At 49.3% G+C, this 19605-nt stretch overlaps 2 protein-coding genes across 8 annotated transcripts in view; one reads left to right on the top strand and one right to left on the bottom strand.

Annotated features, from left to right (window-relative positions):
- LOC144128803 (homeobox protein CDX-1-like) overlaps window positions 1-4527 on the bottom strand; it is a 42243-nt gene extending 37716 nt beyond the window's left edge. Inside the window, exon 1 of the mRNA XM_077662531.1 lies at window positions 3970-4527. Coding sequence (XP_077518657.1) covers window positions 3970-4399 — 430 coding nt within the window. The 5' untranslated portion in view covers window positions 4400-4527. The remainder of the gene's footprint in view (window positions 1-3969) is intronic.
- Window positions 4528-4855: 328 nt separating this feature from the next.
- LOC144128802 (structural maintenance of chromosomes protein 3-like) overlaps window positions 4856-19605 on the top strand; it is a 98538-nt gene continuing 83788 nt past the window's right edge. Inside the window, exons 1-3 of one of the 7 annotated variants that reach the window (XM_077662521.1) lie at window positions 4863-4974; window positions 7628-7683; window positions 13036-13131. The gene's annotated coding sequence lies outside the window, so the exon portion shown is untranslated. Of the gene's footprint in view, window positions 4975-7627; window positions 7684-13028; window positions 13132-19605 lie in introns of those variants that run through there. The other 6 variants (XM_077662523.1, XM_077662520.1, XM_077662525.1 and 3 more) reach the window with 6 other exon arrangements.

Genomic DNA, 19605 nt, shown 5'->3' with positions numbered 1-19605 from the left:
CGGTTACGTCACATTTTTTGAAGCCGGCTCCCCCCCACATGGCCGCCGTCTCAGCACGCTTGAGCATGCGCAGCACACAATGCAACAGACGACGCCGCTGCGTTTAGCGTTACTATTGGCTGCGCCGGTGGCCAAATACTCCCAGTAGTCCTTGCGAAAGCGCGTGCGTGGCTTTTGCCACGCTTTCTGGCGTGCAGCTCGGATAGCGAGTGCCTCTCCCGAGTTTTCCTTCCTCCATGACATAAAGAAAAAACTGGCGGCTCTGCACGCACTTGCGACCAAGGGGTGTGGTTTCGCATTTGGCTTGGCAAGCGTTGGGCCAAAAAAGTGGATTCAATAGTAACAATGCAACTTTTCCCGAGGCAAGCACCAAATAAATGCTTTGCTAATTTATATACGTGCCTATATAATACTGAACACTCACTCACGCTAAATTTGTTAAGAAAGTAAAGAACGCGGTATTAAAGGAATGTAATCTCCAGAGGTTGAAGAGCATCGCGGCTGCCGTGGCTAAATGTAGCCGCTGTATCGTGTCGCAGCCATGACTGCGTTTTCCACGCTTTCGGCCCGACTCTATAATCACTTACGACGAGGTTCAACAAACTATACGGGTTTTCATGCGGTGCTTGTATATTAACCTGCTGGTTGCGCGTTGGTATGAACTGCGGCAGTGCCCACTATACTTAAAAGAATAAAGAGCCGACAAAAAATGTCATACTCTGCCAGGACATGCAACAGGTGCCAGCAAACAACTCGTTTGAACTCTAAGTTGAATTAAGCGTTTCGAAATGAAGACCGAAATCTTCGTTTCCAATTAAAACGTGAAGAATAAAGACCCCTCCATTTCCAACAGGTAGAAATGGAAGGCGCACGAACGCTGCCTGCATGAGAGTGCGCAGGACTCTTCGAGAGAGGCGAAAGTCTTCTTGCCAGGCCCTTCCTCCTTTTTTCTCGTTTGCTCGCGTTTCCTCCGCTGTGTAGCAAAATCATACTTACCACATGCTGTCTATTATATATACGTGTGGTCCCTTAATCTTTCCGCCCCCTCCCTCGCACCTTTTAGTGCAGAAAGTGCATGTATACGTCTTGCGATAGGTGTTGAAACAATAGCTTTTGAAATCGGGCGATATCAAAAATTCTGTTGAAACGAGTTTGCGACGGTCTCGCGCCGAAGGGTATCTCAAGTCATTGGTGGCTGCTCTTTTCGCGGCCCCGCGTTTCTACGGAGGCGAAACACAAGACTTCCTCCCGTGTACTGTGTACGATGTCAGCGCACGTCGACCAAGTGGTCGAAATTAATTAGAAGCCGTACACCATCGCGTCCCCTATTGTCGCTTTGAGATGGCGAACCCTTACCACAACGTCTTTGGTTGCAAGTTATAACACATATGTATACTTTATAGGCTAATGCGGTTATGTTTAAAGGCACAGCACGCTTTGCGCTGTCCGTGCGAACGCAGCCCCACACTGCAGACAGAAGCAAGAAGAATGCCGCACAGGTAAACGGTTTGAAGTTTGGCCTCATGTCATATCGCAATCAAATTGTGCACCCAAACACGTTGACGTATATAAGTGCTTATGTCGGCCCTCGGGCTTTTGCACGAAGACATTGGCTCACGAAAGACAAGCGCTATAGGTGGGGAAGCGCAAAGGGTGAAGGTTAGTGTTGGAATATCGAGCGTCCAAGTTCAGTACAGTTCCCGTTTGCCTTGTTTCTTGTCGTACATCGTAAAATATCACACAAATCGCAGTGCCACATCGCGAATCCTGCCGTGGGGTATGCACACTGAGTGACGCCCCACACGTAATGAAAGTCGTTGCCGAGACACCGACGAAGGCCCACTAGTTACCAGACATCGCGAGGCTACTCGTGAGATAGTTTGGCGCCTTTAAACCGCCGCCAGGTGTCAGTGGCTGCTTAAAAGAAGTGACACAAACGTTCCCATCACACCGACGCAAACCAGACTGCATAAGGCGAAGCTTCGTCTTTGGGGCAAAGATCGCGCTTGCGCCATAGCATACTAAGTGACCTGCCCGTCGCTGCTTGGGACGCAAACGACTGAGACCGTTTAAAAGTAGAATTCTTTAATTAATTCAGAGTTATCAATCAATAAAACTCCGAATCAAACTTCATTGTGACTCAAAATTACTAACTCCGAATTGCAGCCGGGGCATGTCCAATTAACAGCCACCATCTGGCGGTTTATTGGAGAGATATAGGAGAGGCCTTTGCTCTGCAGTGGGCGTAGTAAGGCTGACGATGATCATCTGGTGGTTAATTAGCAGATCAGGGAGCTGCCAATAACCTGGTCAACCTGGCTATCGGCAAGGCATTGTAAGTTTCTGCTCTCGTGTTTTGACTCTTGAGCGGTCTTGTCTTTAGCTCGTTGTATTGACGCAAATTGCGTAGCAGTCAGCTTATCTACTAAAGCTTTGGGCTAAATGAGTAAGATTTCAATATTTAATGTAAGTGCGCTATGATTTGAAGCTTCTTCACTCCTGTGTAGCCATGAGGTAATAATACGTTGATCAAACCATTAGTATATGGTTACAGAACCAACAACAGCAGCGGAAGAGATGAGAAATCACTTAAAAGGATAAATATAGCATACAAGACCTGGCTTGCCTCAGAACTCGTTATTCAGAGGGCAGGGCAATTTTTCCTATACCGTCGTGTTATCTCGCAATGAATGGTCAGAATGTGAGCAGTTCAAGTTCATCTCGTTTCTTCATTTATTCCGTACAGCGTTTCGGTGACTGGGAAGTAACTGCTTCGTGCGGAGTTCGAGCTTTCACCTCGTTTCAGCCACTGCATGGTTTGAAAAAGCCTAGAGTATACCGCACAAAACACGACCAGAAGTTTACTGCTGATATCCTACAGCAAGAACTGTATGTGCCTTTCCAAATGACGCATCGTTAAGGTTTAATGACCGCCCTCCACCTTTACGAGTCCCGTTTACTGCTGAGACGTTATTTATGACTGTCTCACCTGCCTGCTTTCTATAAATCACGCGTTCCCGCCCCGCTACCCTGCAAAGTGTCTACCGTGCGCCCTGTCAATCGAGCTGTGCACAGCTTTCAGCCGAGGTCATTCTCAATAGCTTATAACTACGAATGAAGTGGGAAGCATTAATCCCAGCCGGCCGCAATAACATCCGATAACCCAGCTTAGCGCAAGGAGGCGTGAGAAGTACGCTCGAAAGTATCCCACACGTGGCTTTTCGCGTCGTCGATGAGCATAGCGCAGCAAACCACAGCGCCGTGGTATGCTTATTAGGTTATTCCCCGCCATTCTCGTTTAATTACGGTCCTAGTGCACAGATACAAGTCTTCACTTGATGCGCCTCCTGGAAGGGTACATCGCGCTCGCAGTCGAGGCATGAATGAAAAAGTGCCTCCTGCTCTTAGTTGCAATCCCGACCGTGAGGTGGCGCCTGCTTATATATGCTTATATACCTGTGGAAAACAGGGATGCTGACGAAATCGGCACTGGAAACATACAGGATCTTTAAGCAGGAAATTGCCAAAGAAAATATCTATGATAATTGTATGGGAAGCTCTTTGTTGTTTGAGGCCAGGACTGGAGTTTTGCGGACTAAGACGCATAGAGTCAGGTACCAGGAGATAGACACTTTGTGCGTTGGGTGCGGAGAGGAGGAGGAAACGGCTGACCACTTGATACTTTTCTGTAACAGGCTTCACCCTACAGTGGAAAGCAGGGGCTGATTTACCCAAGGTACTGGGGTTTAAGGACAGTGAAGGGAAAGTCGATTTCAAGCGGGTAGAAGTAACCAAGCGAATGTTATACGATTGGTGGCTAAAAGCAAGACAAGAGTAAAATTTCATAAGTCATGGCTAGGTGGCTTGAGCCACCGCCCGATTTAAAGGGTTCAGCCGTATCCATCCAACAGGTAACAGGTGCACGCTTGTAGTAAGCACAGTCTTCGTGTGGCGCGACCGGAGGCTCACCGGGGTTCGGTTGGACCTGGTACGAGGGCTTCATCATCCATTCGAAGGGAGAGCGCGCCGGCGTCGGCCTGGCCACCACGTTGGCCGCCGCCTGTTGGAGGCCCGGCGACGGCGTCCCGCTCAGGTCGGAAGGTGCCAGGCCGGAGTCGGGGCTGGTGGCCGCGGCCAGCTCGGCGCCGTAGCCCGCGTACGCCGCTGGCGCGAACGACGCCGTCTGCGGGGGCTGCGGCTGCAGCGCCCAGTCGTCGTAACGGTAGGCGCCCCCCCAGCAACCCGGGTCCGCAGCATCCATGACGAGCCCGCCGCCAGGCACGGCCGCTCCGGCCGCGAACCCGGCGGCGTACTGGGGCGGCGGCGAGGGCGGCGACGGGTAGCAGGCGTACTGGAAGGCTGCCGCCGCGGGACCCGCTTCCTGCCGCGACGGGAACATGGTGCGGTCTGGCTCGTGCGCCGCGGCGACGCTGCGCGGCCCATTGGACGCCGCCCCCCGCCCACGGGGCCGCACCGCCCCGATGGGGGAGGGCGGCCGCGCGCTTGCCCGTTTCCGCTCTTGATTTACGGCACAGCCTGGAAAACAGAACAAAATAAAGGGAAGGAGGGGGAATGAAGGGCGAGGAAGCCTTTGGCCGACACCATAGCGCGGCCCGTTAGAGAACGCGACGCCCAGCTCGCGGTCGCATAACCGTCCACGATGAACGACGGGGGCCCGTCACACAGCAGGCCAGCCACGGCGGTCGGCCGACCGGCGCTGTGTATCGAAGAGGCACGCGTTTATTGCTTTACCATACACACTTACGTGCATTGTCAAGAGAGTAATCCCGTCCGCCTCCCCTCCCCTCGCGGTAGTTAAGTCATTGAGGCGCCTTTTTTCCAGCCCTCATTACGGAGAGCCTCTAAATCAGTCCAGGACGGCGCACTCACGCGAGTCTCACGCAGCTCCGATGGCTTCGCTCGCCACGGCCGTTTCGGCGTCGCGTACGGGCACGGCACACTGAGCTGGACGAGGTGAGGTTCGCCCCGCTACGCCCCATTTGCGCACATGCTCGTCGAGCAGTCGTTATTGATACGTGGTAGGTGGAGAACCCTCGCTCGTCGACGGGACTCGGCACAGTGTGTGTTCGCGGTATTTTAGCACTGCGTGCACCTTACCGCATTTCCTGCAAAACCGCTATTGTCTGACGTCCATCGACAGATTTTTGTCATGGAAGTTAGTGCATAAAGTTAAAGATAAATGTAATGAGTACATAATTTTTAAGCCACCTCCTGTGCATAATTTATAGTGTGCTAATGTATTATTATACCAAAGGTTACTATAGCGCCATGGGAACTAACATTGTTATGTGCGGTGTTCGCGGCTTAAAATGTGTTATTCGTTTTATAGATGTTTCGACACTATCGGCGACTGAGCAAACCCGGACTTTTGCTGCATTAAACGGGTCACCGCACATTTGAGTCCGCACTGCGCGATAGGGCATTGTTGACAATACCTTCTCTTATTTTCACATGCTGCGCAAAGATTAGAGCTGTATAGTGATGTACCTTGCCGGCATGTGGTGCGAATAGTCGACATTTAAACTATACAAAAGAGGAAAAAGGATAGCGTATGTCCCATTAGTTGCCAGTTCTCTCTACTAAGCTATGAACTAGAAACGGCTTCACGGGGTTAATGTGTTCGCACGCCAGTTTGGTTCCTGAAAGGCCCTGAGTAATTCCTGAGAGGCGTTTTTGCAGGGCTGCCTCAACAGCGGAGACACCAGCTGTTAAAGAACGAAACTCAGGCGATGCATGAAGACGTACTTTGGCAGGTTTCGTAATGATCGCTTGTTTACAAGTCCCTGATGGCTGACGCGCATCCTCACTTTGCTACAAGAGTGTCACGACACTGGCATGAACTTATATATTCTTACTCATGCGAGCTGCCCTGTGTGTCCGATCCGATTAATTAGTCATTTTCTTAGCAATTTAATCGTCGCAGAAAAGGTTAGCATTGTTTTCGAGAAAGTTTCACTAAATCTCGGGGTCACATCAAGCTCGAGGATCAAGGAGCTATGCTAATATTGCTCTATCTGCGGGTGCATTGCTTATGCAGAAGTACATGAACTGCAAGGAACGTTGGTTTCGTATAGTCCGTGGTTTTTCGTCATCAAGAGCGCGTTATCATCTGTGTAGGCAGTGCTAGAGTGGACATGTTCGGAGCGACCAGATTACATCCGGAATGTAAACTCATGAATCATTGTTTCTCGCGTTTGAATACATTGTAGCTGGAAGCAGACGCAATCAAACTTATCTTGTGAAATAACGTTTTAAGGTATGCCGATACAGTGTGCACTATAGGAGCAACGTAATTTCAAGGGTAGATTTATGGTTCACTGTTGGACATGGCGGTTGAGGGGGAGGTGGGGTCCCATTTCAAACTTTGTCGTCGAAAAAGTGAGGTTCAGCGTAGTTTTGTTGCGTAAAACATCTTGCTAGCGTGGGGAAACCAGATTTACTCTCGCCGAAGATACAATAGTTGTCAAGTGCTGTTATCAAAAACTCGAATGTCAATTAAGGACAGGTACGCGTCGACTAAACACATAAGCTACCTGAAAGTATAAAAAATCGATCCTTAATGCTTCTGAATGCTGGCGTATAGTGCAAGTGAATAATTTAAACTAACTTCGAACCAGTGAAAGTCAGTCTAACATGGGGCTTTTGAAGGAAACATACCTGCCATAAGGCAAGGGTAACAAAGACGAATGGAATAAAATGAAAGCAGCGTTATACGGTCATTGGTCAGTTATTCGCAGTGTCAATAAAAAAAAAAGCAAGAAAAGAAAGAGAGCGCCGATTGCACACCTTCGAAAAGGACTCATATAAAAGCGATTTGCGATGGGCTCTTCTCGTTGCTGGTTGGGACGCCGATAAACTGCCTCAGACGGAGTGTTGTATTTCATCGTTATCTGCGTAAACGCCAACGTTAGGAGCCCCAAAAGTGACGTTCGGATAAGGAACACGGCAGCTCTGAGTAGCACACCTGTCGCTCTCGGAGCAGTGACAGCGGCTTTTACGATGATTAGCCTTAGGACTGCCGACACGATAAAGCGAAGAACTATGCCTCCTTCGTCAGCCTGCTCTTGTTCAGAGCAGAGGTCGCTTTTTTTTTTTTTTTCCCCCTATAGCGGTTCGGTTCGGGTACCGCAAGCGTGCTTTACCGCAGTGTGATCGTTAATGCGGAAAAGCTCGCTCCGGGGATGAACTGCTTCGAAGGCGATCGATGGCGAGTGGTTTTATTGGGCCTCAATTGCTCATTCTCGCAGTTGCTACTCCTAGTAGCATGGACGGCTTCGGCCTGTACGAACTCGGCCAGCGAGTTGAGAGCGGGGCACCGCACTCGGCGGTTAAAACACCAGCGGTCGTTGGTCTGGCTCCAAAGAGTGCATGACTTCGCACTCGTTACAAGGCGGTGTCAAGACTGATCCTGAGCAGACCCATATCTTTATTTACGTAGTTACTACAGTTGCACTGCGTTTGATCAATATTTACCAAGCGAACTGTTGTCCGTTTATCTCTCAGCTGTTTCGTATGACTATGAAACCAAATAAACAAGAACAAAAAAATAACTCAGTACGCGAGTGACGGAGGGTCGGGTAACACTACGTCCTTTGTTCCAACGCAGGCGACACGGGCCCCAATGAGACAGGTCTGCAGGACCCATCATACTCCACTGCACCCGTAAGACACACAATGGCGGTGACGAAGTTCCGTTTATGCTTCAGAGCTGGCGGACACTTCTTCTTGGCGAAGTTCCATGAATTCGGGCGCCCAGGAGCCGTAGCCGCCGACTAGACTCACGTGACGTCGCGGTTTTAAGATGAAGAGAAAAAAAGAAGACTAAGAGAGTGAGCGGGACAAGGGCGGGCTTCGTCCGTCGTGCCGCGGCGTATCCGGCGCGTCCCAAAAGCGCCGTGGTTCAACCTGCGCTTATCTCGCGTGCACGGCGTCGCGCAGAGCTTAGCCGTGCCGGAGCAGCCGGGTCCCGTTATCTTGTCCGAGGCCGCACAGCGCAGGACGTCCAGGAGCGCGCGATGTTTGTTTTGATCCCGTCGATAGCCGGCGCAGCGCTGATAGTGGCCGTCATTAGCTCGTAAAAGGGCGCTCTCGGATTGCGTTCCGCTGGCACCGGCCACCGGGTCGAGCGCACACACGTCGCGGCCTGAGTCAACAGTGAGGCGGCGCCTTCGCGCGGAACGCCCTGTCGCAGGCACCTGTCGCGCACTCCCCGCGATTTCTCTCGCTTCGCTGTGTTCTTCCCTCCTCCTCTCCCGCTCGCCGGAGACGAGGGTGAGCGTGTTTCCGGCTGGTGAGGTGACAAGAAGCTGCTAGAGTTGCTGACCGTCACGCGGACGAGTTATTCCTAGCAAGCACGGCATGTCACGGGTCAACCACGTGCCGCGAGCAGCTTCGTATTTGTCTGCCCTGGTAACTAAAAAGCGACAGCAGACGCAGTGACCCGCACGGGATCAAATCTCGTTTTGAAGACGAATAGTAAAAAAAAAATTCGTTAAAAAAGTCCTTAAGTGTGCGGTGCTCATTCGTTAAGCATTCTTTCATCGTTTGTCAATTTTTTAGTGCGAAAGCGCTACTTCGCTAGAAATCCTGAAAAAACCGATGGTTGTCTGAAGCTTTGACCTTTGACCATTTATTCTTCTCAGATACCTTCAGAAATAAAATAAACGTTGCCGCGAGGCGGTTTCGAACCCGCGGCGGCACGAACAGATCAGCCTCGATGGCCACTGCACGAGAGCACTACGCTACCACTGCTTTTTTTTCTTTATTGCATGAATATACACATCAATAAAATATCGTAGTTGCCATGCCCCTTGTAATGAAAGTCCATTAGACATTATGCCACCACTGCAACCGGTCACGCCTCGTGCTTAACTGCCACACTCTCGCGCTGTGCATTGCACGTCGTCGTGTTATTCTACTAATATTGTAATCTAAATAACTTGCACATTCTCGCGCGCTCTCCATTGCACATCGTCGCTTTTTTCAACAAATATTACTATGGAACTAGTATCGTCGCCAGACGTGCCGACGACCCAGCAAAGCAAAACGATGCGCCTACAGAGCCTGAGACATCGACAGAGCTGTGAACAAATTTCGCATTAGGGAGAATCGTAGCCGTCTTTCGCAATTTTTAAAGCGAAAACTTAGCACGCTTAGCAGGAGCGAGCAAACTCGGCTCCGAGAAACGTGACGTCACAACCACGTGGCGCCGCTGCCATAGCAACGCATCACGTGACTTCGCCGCCGAGCCGAGTCTTCGTCGTCGCTGCGCCGGGGCTCCAGAGCCGCGGAGCGGCTGCTGCCCGATCACGTGATTTAGCCGAGCCTCGGGTGGTTAAAATAATTAGCTGCGGTTTAACGTCTGCTGAACCTGGTTTGAGTGTGGAAACTGTGGTGTATCGGGCAAGAAGACGCGGCTTAGCGTCTGTAACGTTGAGTGGTTCTGCACACTGGATAGGCAGCGCGCCCACCCTGCCACCGTGGCAGGTGGCAGTTAACTTAATGGTTGGTCGCGAGACGATGGTCATCCAGTGAACTCTGCGGCCTATTGCTGCAGTGCCGCGTGTCTGCCACAACGTTGTCACCGCTAATGCACGCAGCCCACTTCTCTCTCTCTCTCTCTCACCCCCGCCACGTACCTCAAAGCGCGACTGAGGTGTCCGCTGTCCAGGGAGCCAGTTGTGCGCCCTTCCTTTCCTCAAAATTATCAGAGTCTAGACAGTTGTCAACGCTAACGCAAATGAACACAATGAACGCCGACAGCTTTCGCTTTGTATATCATGGATTACCTGAGCAAACCCACAGCCAAATTTTTTTAAAGTCGTTTAAGAGCAGGGTTATTAAACCAGCGGGAGGAACTTCGCTCGCTAATATTTATGGTCGGGACATAAAAATCAATTAGTTCATGCATTTTAGATCTAAACGCTGGCCAATTTTGGTGGTCGACAGAATGCGCGCAGAAATCAACAGACAGAAATTACCAAAAGAGCTACAACTGGGGCTAGTTGGAAATGCATCGTTGAATATATTGGTGAGCGCTATCAAAATACGGAAAGGGGCGAACACACAAGACAAGGCGCTTTCTAACAACTGTTTATTCCCTGAAGAAACATGACTATATACACATATTAACGTCAAATCATACGCAGAAGAGGGAAGAGCGCACGGCGCTGACAAGAGCGATATTAAGGGAAAAAATGTATAAAAAATAAAAACGATCAACACGTGCCTTTACAACAGCCAAAGATTAATATTCTTGAGGTAGTTTCAGTTCTCCCTAACATCACTGAGGGGGAGCTGACGCATTGCTTATCTGGGGCAACATGCATAGCGAAAGATTCGATAATTTCGGGCTCCCACCGACTTCTGGCCCGACCTATTACTTTGGTGTTTTTTAGCATGGGGGTGCATTCTGGCACCACCACATTGCGCACACTGCAAATGCACCCCGATGATAGGGGGGGGGGGGGGGGGGGGGCTCTACAGCATAGGAGCAAGATTTCTAAAGAAGTATAGGAATGGTTACTCGGTAGCAGTTCACATCAGTATGAGTAGCGATGAGAACCCAGCCGCCGCAGGGTCTGTCCTCACGGTCGGCACGAAACATTTTGAAGTCTTCCTGGGAGGGAAACATTTTGCGTAATCTATATGAATGAATTCAGCCATATCTTAGTAAGTACTATCGCATTATTATCTGATGAGTCAATTAGGTTGGCTAGGGTATGGCGTTTCGGGAACATGATTTTTATGTTAGTGAAAAGGAAGGAGAGGGGATTCTTGGCATCGTCATGGCTGGTACTACCTGACTGCCGTGGGGTACGAAGAACAACTTGTTTGCTGATCGGGTCGTAAATGTGTGTATTCTTTTCTGATACTAGTTCGTTGTGGCGAAGAGTGCTGCGGAAGTTTTTGCTTTTTTAAAAGAAAAGTTCGGTCAGGTTTTTCCGTGGTATATGCGTGTGGCCGGTGAAAGGTCTTGAGGAACATAAAGTTCGGAGTGTTTATTGTCCCTGCTAGTAGCGAGCAGGTTTTCTTTGCCTTTAAAATGGGCTAATTTTAGTGGAATTTTGTTTGGCCCGAAGGAAGCAAGCCTGTGGGCATGCTATGTCCCTCTCTTCAATGAGCAGTTTCCGATGTTCCTTAGAAAAGGCAGTTACTTTTTCCCCACAGTTCACCCACATTTCGCCATACTCATCGTCCACCCCGTAAAACATAAGGCTTTTTTTCGTCGCGCTCGATCTTCGCCATCATCTGCACGAGCACTTAAATGCTCAACCTGACACGCGTTTGCCTCTGGAAGCATCTGAACACTCTTTATATCTGCTTCGATCGCCGCCAGAGATTGCTTGGCCTTTCTTTAATACCCTGCAGCATTTTATCGTTTTTGGTATGCTTTTCGTGAATACTTCTAACTTCGTCCATTAATGTTGCCTGTCCGGTTTTTAGTTCAATCAAGGGTTCTAAAAGAGCGGAGTGGTCGTCACTGGCAGAGGCGTGCGTGTTAGGCCCTTGGTTTAGCTCGACGTCACCACACTGTTGCAGAAGTGCTTGTACGACGCGCGCACAATCACAAGCAATGACAAACGCCGCATGTGGGCGTGGCAGCACTGTACAAGACCGCGGTAGCGTGTGCCCGCTTAGTGAATAAAGAACAATGGTTCGTTACCTGCGCAAAGAACAGCGGTGTGCGTTGAGTTGATGTCATCGCGCCCGGGCTGCCAAGCTCACTGAAGGGCGTGAGGATGATGCGGTGATTTATGCAGGGCAGTTGTCGCTGGGATGATAAGCCGAAAGTGCGTGGTCATCATCTGAGAGTGCGCAGTAGCGAAGAAGCCGCTTCCACAGGTGGGCGGATGGCGGTTCAAGAGTCGAAGTTGAGGCCTCTGGAAAGCGAAGCCGCAGTCCAGTCACGTCGTCCTGTGTGTGTGTGTGTATATATATATATATATATATATATATATATATATATATATATATATATATATATATATATATATATATATATATATATATATATATATATATATATATATATATATATACACACACACACAGGGGCACAGGTGTTTCCTCGGTAGCCCAGTTGTCTGCTCCGCAGGGACGGGAACAGTAGGCTAGGGCGAGTAGCTGCGCAAATAACAGCGGTTTGCGGTGAGTCGATTCCATTGCATGCACCTGTGCTGTCTCTCTTTGGCCGAGAGTCACTAGAAGAAATAGTTGCCTGACGAGCGGCGATGATGCCGCTCTTGGATGAGCCGTGATGATGCCGCAGTTCAAAGGCTCTGAGAAAGCTCCGGACAGCCGTGATGATAAACCCCACCGGTCGCCACTCAAAAAGTCGCTGCGTATATATAACTGGAGTCACTTAACCGATGCCGCATGATGCAGGGCTCTCACACAAAAACCAGTTTCAAGTGCTTTAACACATTCTCCTAACAGCGTGGATTCAGGAACGGCCTCTCGATGATAACTCTGCTGCTTGAAAGTCTGCGCATCTTTCTGCGGCGATTGATTTCAGGCAACAAATTAGCATGGCTGCAATAGACTTATTAAAAGTGTGCACATTTCTAGACTAATCAACAGAGTGTGCCGTGTGTAAGAAATCGAAAAGTTGCATGATCGTGGTGTTGATTTTGAAATAATCCGTTGGGTTCAAGCTTATCTGCACAACAGGAATGAGTTGGTCAAAATATCCCGAAACCTATCAACTACGTTCGCTGTGTTTACCAGAGCAGTACCGCGTGCAGGGGCGGTTTTTCGGGCCTGTTTTATTTTTGTAAAATAAATTAGCGATATGAAAAATGACGTGCTTCCCAGGTAGATAAGAGATCCTTGGGCGATGACTGCATTTCGTTCAGCTCTGTGAAAAATCTTTAAACAATTCTTTTAAAGCTATTGGTGCCTGGCATGCAAAGTGGGACATGAAAATAAATTTTGAAAAAACTGCCTGACTGTGAGAAAAAAAAAAAGAATTGCCATAGCTATGTACTTATTCGCAACTTTCACAGGCTATAGGGGACGCTACTGGTTATCCAATATGACTGCCCTTGAGGGGATCGGGCAGCCGCTGCTCTCCGCTACTGCAGGAACCAACCTACGCACGACATTAGAGTGAGTCACAAATTCGACGTGTTTATTTTAGAGCACGAAAAAGTGATTAAGGCTGACCACGCAATACGCTTTGGAGTGGCAGTATCTTCGTGCGCAGTGCAAGAGCTGTGCATTCAGGTATCAGAAAAGCGCAAAAAATTGTGTACACGCTTCTTGCCTGTAACTTGTATCCTGCAACAGCGTACAGGTTACAGAAATCGGGTTTTGGAGGGCAGAAATTATGGGCAGCGCGGGAGACTTCTGTCAAAGAAATACCGCGAGTTTTTCCTGGACGTTTCTGCATTTCGCTGCCGTCGCGATTAAGGGATTAAACGCTTCTCTCCCAAGCCACAACCTGCACGCGTAGACGCCACGAACGGAGGTGTGAAGCACTGTTGTACCAATCTGCGAAACGTGGAGCCTTGTTGAAGCAGCTTGCTACTGGGCCCGCACACTTCCCGAGATTCGGCGACAGGTACGTGCTCAAGTGAAGGTGCACCCCTCGCCAGAATTAACGAGTGCACTGGTCCTGAAAGAACGCATTTGCTCACTGCGCCGTAGGTTTGGTGCAACGTATGCTGTGGCTCGGAAAAGCTCAGTGCTGCTGTCCGGGTGCAGATTTGAGAGTTTGAGCTCTTGACCCATTCTATACATGTAAGCGGCAGTGGTCTCGAAGATAACATTAGTTCTTGAAACGCAAAAAAAAAAAAGCGTGGTGCCGGACATGGAAGCCATCAAAGAAAAAGATTTGCTTACAATATATTGCAAGCGCATGCTTTATATTTATACAAAAGTAAATATATTTATGCAAAATTTCTGCTTCGCGTTTGGCGTCCCGTCATGAGAGGCAGGAAGTTCCGCAAGCATTTCATAATGACATATATACGCTTATTCGCCCGCACATACTAGGCACTTCGGGACACAAGCCACACTGTCCGGCGTCCAGACCGTATGCAGCATAAGCAAGCGATGCCGAAACTGTTATCCAGAAGGTTAGCGTACGCACCGTGAGCACGCCACGCCGTTCGTGTCAGGCACCAAGCATATCTGTAAAAGAATGATTTGCTCGGGCTATAGGACCATGAAGAAGTACGAGGTGCTGTTCGCTCTCAAACATTGCTGAGCACACGTGACTAAACGAGCGCATTTCAAGCGTCAACAGTTTTGCGCGTGCTGTTATTGCTTTGCTGTTGTGATTTTGAGTGAGATGTCAATATTGCAGGTGATCGCGTCTCTCGATCTTGTCGAGCTGTTCCAACAGGTTTTAGCCGAGGGACCTTTCCGGGATATTTATGGACAAATGAAGAAATGAAATGATGTGTGCTTTGTTATTTACCGGGGGTGTTCTAAAAATGTCATTGGAATTCCATTTTGTTAATTTTTTTCTCCCGCCCTCATTCTGAGTCCTCGCGGGATGGTTAGAATAGAATAGAACCGGACTAAAAAAATTGTAATGTAGCGGCCGTACATATTGGGCCACAAGGCGCGGTTGCTGCGAGAAAACGATTCGCGCAAAAAGGCGATCTCATTATTTATACTTTTCATCTTTACACAAGCCAAGAAAAAGAACATATTTGTAGTCGCATGTGGTTAATAAAAATTTAAGGGTTCACACTTGTTCCACCTTAAGGGTATGACGAGACAGCGTTAATAAGTTAGTGCCCATATATGGAGAATTGGTCACTCTCGACTTTACATTCCTGAGTCCCTGGGAGTTCTCATACCACTCCTTGCGTAATGATGCAGAGGTTAAGTGATGAGCCACTGCCCTGCGATGGCAGGTGCTGCCACCTGTGGGTCCTGTGCGACCACAGCTGCTCTTCCCGAGCAACCTCTTGCGACCAATCATTAATTTAACTGCTACCTGCTAGGGTGATCAGCTTTCTCACAATCCTATGGGCTGGTTGTGGTGACGCCACAAGGTCGCGTGACCTAGGTGCTTCTTCGCGGGTGGCCGCCTGGTACACGCCTCCCTAGTTATCGCTCACAATGCCGATGACGCCGGATTTTCTGCGTAACGGGAACCTTAATGCTCTCGCATTAACATTCATGCGTACGATTTAACACCAGAGGGCACAGCTCCCTAAGTGGAAGCTCAAGCGACAATGACTGCCGAACTTTTACTGCGCCAGCAAAGTACGTAGTGTCATTTCTCAAAACCCCGGTATTGTTGTCGTTCCTGTGCAGACTCGGAAAAAGTGGAGAGAAAGTTAGTGAAGAGGAAGAAACTGGAAAAAAGAAAGTAATGAAGAGAAGTAAAATGGAGAATTGCGCAGATCCCGCTGCGTCAATCAGAAATATCGCATGCTGATTGCATTACTTCATTTTTTTCCACCGTCAATCAGCGCACAGAAACACCAGGACACTTGGAAGGAACGACATGGACAAGAGCGCAAAGAGCCGTGGGAGCCCAAATGGGTCTTTGCGCTCTTGTCCGTGGCGTTCCTGGTTGATTTAGCTCGCTTGTTTTCTGCGGGAGCAGCATAAACACTCGCTTGGTTTTGATTATGCCTTTATAGGCTGTACGCATAAAACTGATTCCAATTTTGTCATTTAACCGCTGCACAAGTCTTCTCCGTCGACGTCATTGGGCTTACATTCTCTCCGAAGCGTGTCGATCGTCTATTGCTATAAGCTCACACGCTGGACTTTTGAAACTCCAGCCAGCAGCTCCAGCAGTTTCTTACTTGTTTCTCGTTTTTTTTTCTTTAAACCTGCGAGCAACCAGTCGTTAGATGGTGGGCAGCCCAATAAAAAATAAAAATTGCCCTACCCACTCCGCTTATGGCACAACGGGATGAATATAATTTAAATAATGAGGCACGAGGCAACAGAAAAAAAAATGGCATCGTAGAAAAAGAAGAAAGTTGATCTACTGCAGCGCTAGCTGCCGAGGTAGGGCCAGGCTCGAGGGCATTTACTGAACTCTTGCACTTACACTTATTGCCTTGTTAAAATAGCAATCAACATAAATGTACATCTATATAAGTAATAACAATAAAAAAACAAAATAGTTAGAGCTATGACATAAACTATATTGATTTTGAGTATTCGAATATAATATATGGGAGTAGCAAGATGTAGAAAGTATTTGCATAATTTTCGTTGAGCATTACACAATCGCTATACTAGATGTAGCAGTATTGGGGAATATTTTTACGTTATTACATAGTTTTGGCTTGATTTCTGACATTGTTTGGCTCATAGCCATTTGCCACCGTGAGCCAAACAACCCGAGTCATTCGTGCAACTCAAAAAGCTCGCTTCTTTTAGGGGTTCTCGAAAGGGTTCCGAATAAAGGTTCGGTATGCCTAGGATGTTAAAGGACGCTGCTTCACAAACATCTTCCAGCAAGAAATTTTTTAGTGTGTTTTGGGGAAGCAGAGTTATCTGTAGTCAAAATTTGAATTTAGAAGAAAGGCAGAAAGAGGTGCCGTAGTGGAGAGCTCCGGAATAATTTCGACCACCTGGGGATCTTTAACGCCCACTGACATCGCACAGTACAAGGGTGCCTTTTGCCTTTCGACTCCATCGAAACGCGGCCACCGCGGTCGGGTTCGAACCCGGGAACTCCGGCTCACTAGCAGAGCGCCCCGACCACTGCCACCGCGGCGGGAATCTATTTTTTTTTTCTCTTCGCGCCTTTCTCTCTGCTCTCGCCTCTTTTTGCACGCTAAAATGTCCGCGCTCCTCCGTCGGCCCCACCCAATCGTCGGTCCCTCCGCCGGCTGCCGACGCGCGCGGGAGGAGGGGGCGAAATTTGCAGCCGCGGCCGTGGTAGCTGCGTGATGCCAGAAAGAGACGTCACGGAGAACCAATGACAGCCCTCCGCTGTTGACGTAACAAGCGCTGCGTGACGCGTTGCGCGCGAATTAAGGCGAAAACTCGGCACCGCAGGTCGCCGCGAGGCGGGGAAGCGCGAATTTTTAAAAATATATTGTAAATGATCGGTTCGCTTTTGAGGCCCTGTGCGCGGCATGAACACTCGGTGGCCTGTACGGTACATAATCAAGCGTATTATAGCCAACCTCAAGCACCCTCTTCAGAGACCCTTTAATACCCCTGTCACACGGACACTGTAAAGGTACTTTGAACTAATGCTCCATTACTCTAAGGACGAACGCGCGCTGCCACACGGACGCGCCAAAGGACACCTAGCTCAAAGGAGCTTCGAAACAAGGCAGCTCGAGTTCGTCCTTTGAGGCTTCAAGGGAGTACTCTCTCTCCCAGCGAGTTAACAGCATAAATAAATTGGGAAAAGAAACGTTCAATTTTAATTTTATAAATTCACTTCATAAGATTAGTGGTGTTTTAAAATATAAGATCATTTGTTTTGTGGCAGTCTCACCACGCCATACTCTCGCTCCAGATATACGAGCGTCACGGTAGCCATGCACGGCTCAGTGTGGCCAGCACTGTATGTTATGCTCTGTACTTGGAAAATCATGTCATTATTGCAGTTAAAATTGCGTTGCTTTAACATAATACGGTTATAAAACTAATTTACTAAAAATTGACATTTCTGTATTTACATGTGCAGTGAGGTTAGCAATTTTAATAACGCTTTTCGCCGATGAGGGCGCTAAAAAGTTCTTGCGAAGGTCGTTCCGCGACCGTGTAGCACGGACGAACTCCATTAAAGTAGTGCTCCTTTGGGAGCGTAAAGGAGCATTAGTTCAAAGTGCCTTTAGCGTGCCCGTGTGACAGGGGTATAACACCGACATATTGGATGAACTAGAACGCCCCCTGTAGGCCGTGAAAATCATCAATAGAAACATTCCGCAACGGTGCGTGCCCTGACCAGACGCAATTTAGCCGCCCCCCGGAAGGGTCGACATCCTCACTAAAAATATTTCTGATCTTATTCCCCACGAAAACGGCCGGTGGCCACGCTGTGCATATGTCGCCAGCCGCATTCAGATTCAGCGTCTTGCGAGAAGGCGAACCTATTTTTCTCAGTGAGGGACGACAGTATGTCAAAGTTACCGTCGGAGTTTCGAACTATAAGCGGGCGAAGGCGTGCGCTGCTAGCTCGCTGGACTGAACTGCTCAGCGCTCCGCTGCTCCGGTGCATCGGAGTGCCCAGTGCGATTACACCCCTTCGTTTGGCTTATCTGGAAGAACAACTCGAAAAACAAAGGAATTAATTTCTCTCTTTTGCTACAGTGGTTGAATTGGTGACTTCGACTGCGGCAGTGCATATAATCTAACCCGCGAGTGGGGACACCAGTTGGCCTTCGCTTCTGTGATTTTGGTGTCTTCACTCTTTGCTGTGATGACCGCCCATAATGCGCAGGTCCACACGGGACGGAGAGGCAAAGAGACACCGTATGACTCAGTTTAAACAAACAGATATATTCAATAATTACACATGATTAAGATTATACATCAGAGGCTGGGGCGTCCGAGCTTACGTGCCGACGACTTCATGGGGACGATGGAGCGGTTCCGGAGTTGAGCTCGAACGGTTGCTGGCAGAAGCTGCACGCCGTCGGGCTTCGGCGCTGAAGGCCCCCTTGGCGAACGATGTCGTCCTAAGCGTCCTTCTTCCGTACTGCCTGTCGATTTTTATATCCTCTTGTCCACACTCCCTAGGGTGAGGACGCCCACGCCGGAGGGGAAGGAGGGGGGCTAGGGCTTTCACTTGGGCGCACAAACATACCACCGCACTTATGGTCTCGCCCCCCTCACGTGTTGAGTCCGAGGGAAAGAAGGTTGTCTTCGAGGTAGCGCATAGCGTCGGCTGTGGTAAGGCGCGCTCTGGCCCGCTGACAGTTCCCGCGGGTCACCGGCCTCCGCTCTCCATCCATCAACTGACACTCGCTCCTCAAGGTAAGGCGCGCTCTGGATCGCTGACAGTTCCCGCGGGTCACCGGCCGGGAAAGTGGTCCCTTGTCCTGGGATGTGCTCGGGAGGCCTCTCCTGGAACCGTCACGGCAATTGGGGAGGATAAAGCCCGTTTCCCCGCTCCGGCGGCGGCGGGTCCGGTTGGGTCCGGTTGGGCTTAAACCCCTTCGTTCTGGTCGTCACTCAAAGAGCATGGCTGGGTAATTGATGATGCCGCTGTCATCTGGGTCTCCGTCTACGCCGCGCCGTCGAACGCGGAACCTCGTAGCACACACAAGGAACGTCACACTCCACAAGGAACGTCACATTGCATTGTCTATAGTTCACACATCATTAAAACAATAAAAATGAAGTGTTTCAAGACATAAAGTGTCTTGCCTTGATCCGTAGCCTGACTGTGGTTATTAATGCGTTAGCATTACTAGAATGACCTGTCAGCCGAAAGTATATAGCACGCAAGTGGCCCACCGAGCTACCAACGAACTTAGTATACTACAACCATAACCACTGAGCCACCGCGGCTTCCCGCATACCAGAACAGGAAAAGTAGTTTCGGCGACGTCGGCGCAGAGCGTATCACACTGTTCAGCCCTGTATGACGCGTTATGCAGGTAATCAAGCTCTTCAAATATTTCATGCGGGGACGAG

The sequence above is a fragment of the Amblyomma americanum genome, chromosome 4, assembly GCF_052857255.1.
Source record: "Amblyomma americanum isolate KBUSLIRL-KWMA chromosome 4, ASM5285725v1, whole genome shotgun sequence".
NCBI classification, from domain to species: domain Eukaryota; kingdom Metazoa; phylum Arthropoda; class Arachnida; order Ixodida; family Ixodidae; genus Amblyomma; species Amblyomma americanum.
The sequence above is the reverse complement of the archived record's forward strand: the minus strand, read 5'-3'. Positions and strand labels throughout refer to the sequence as shown.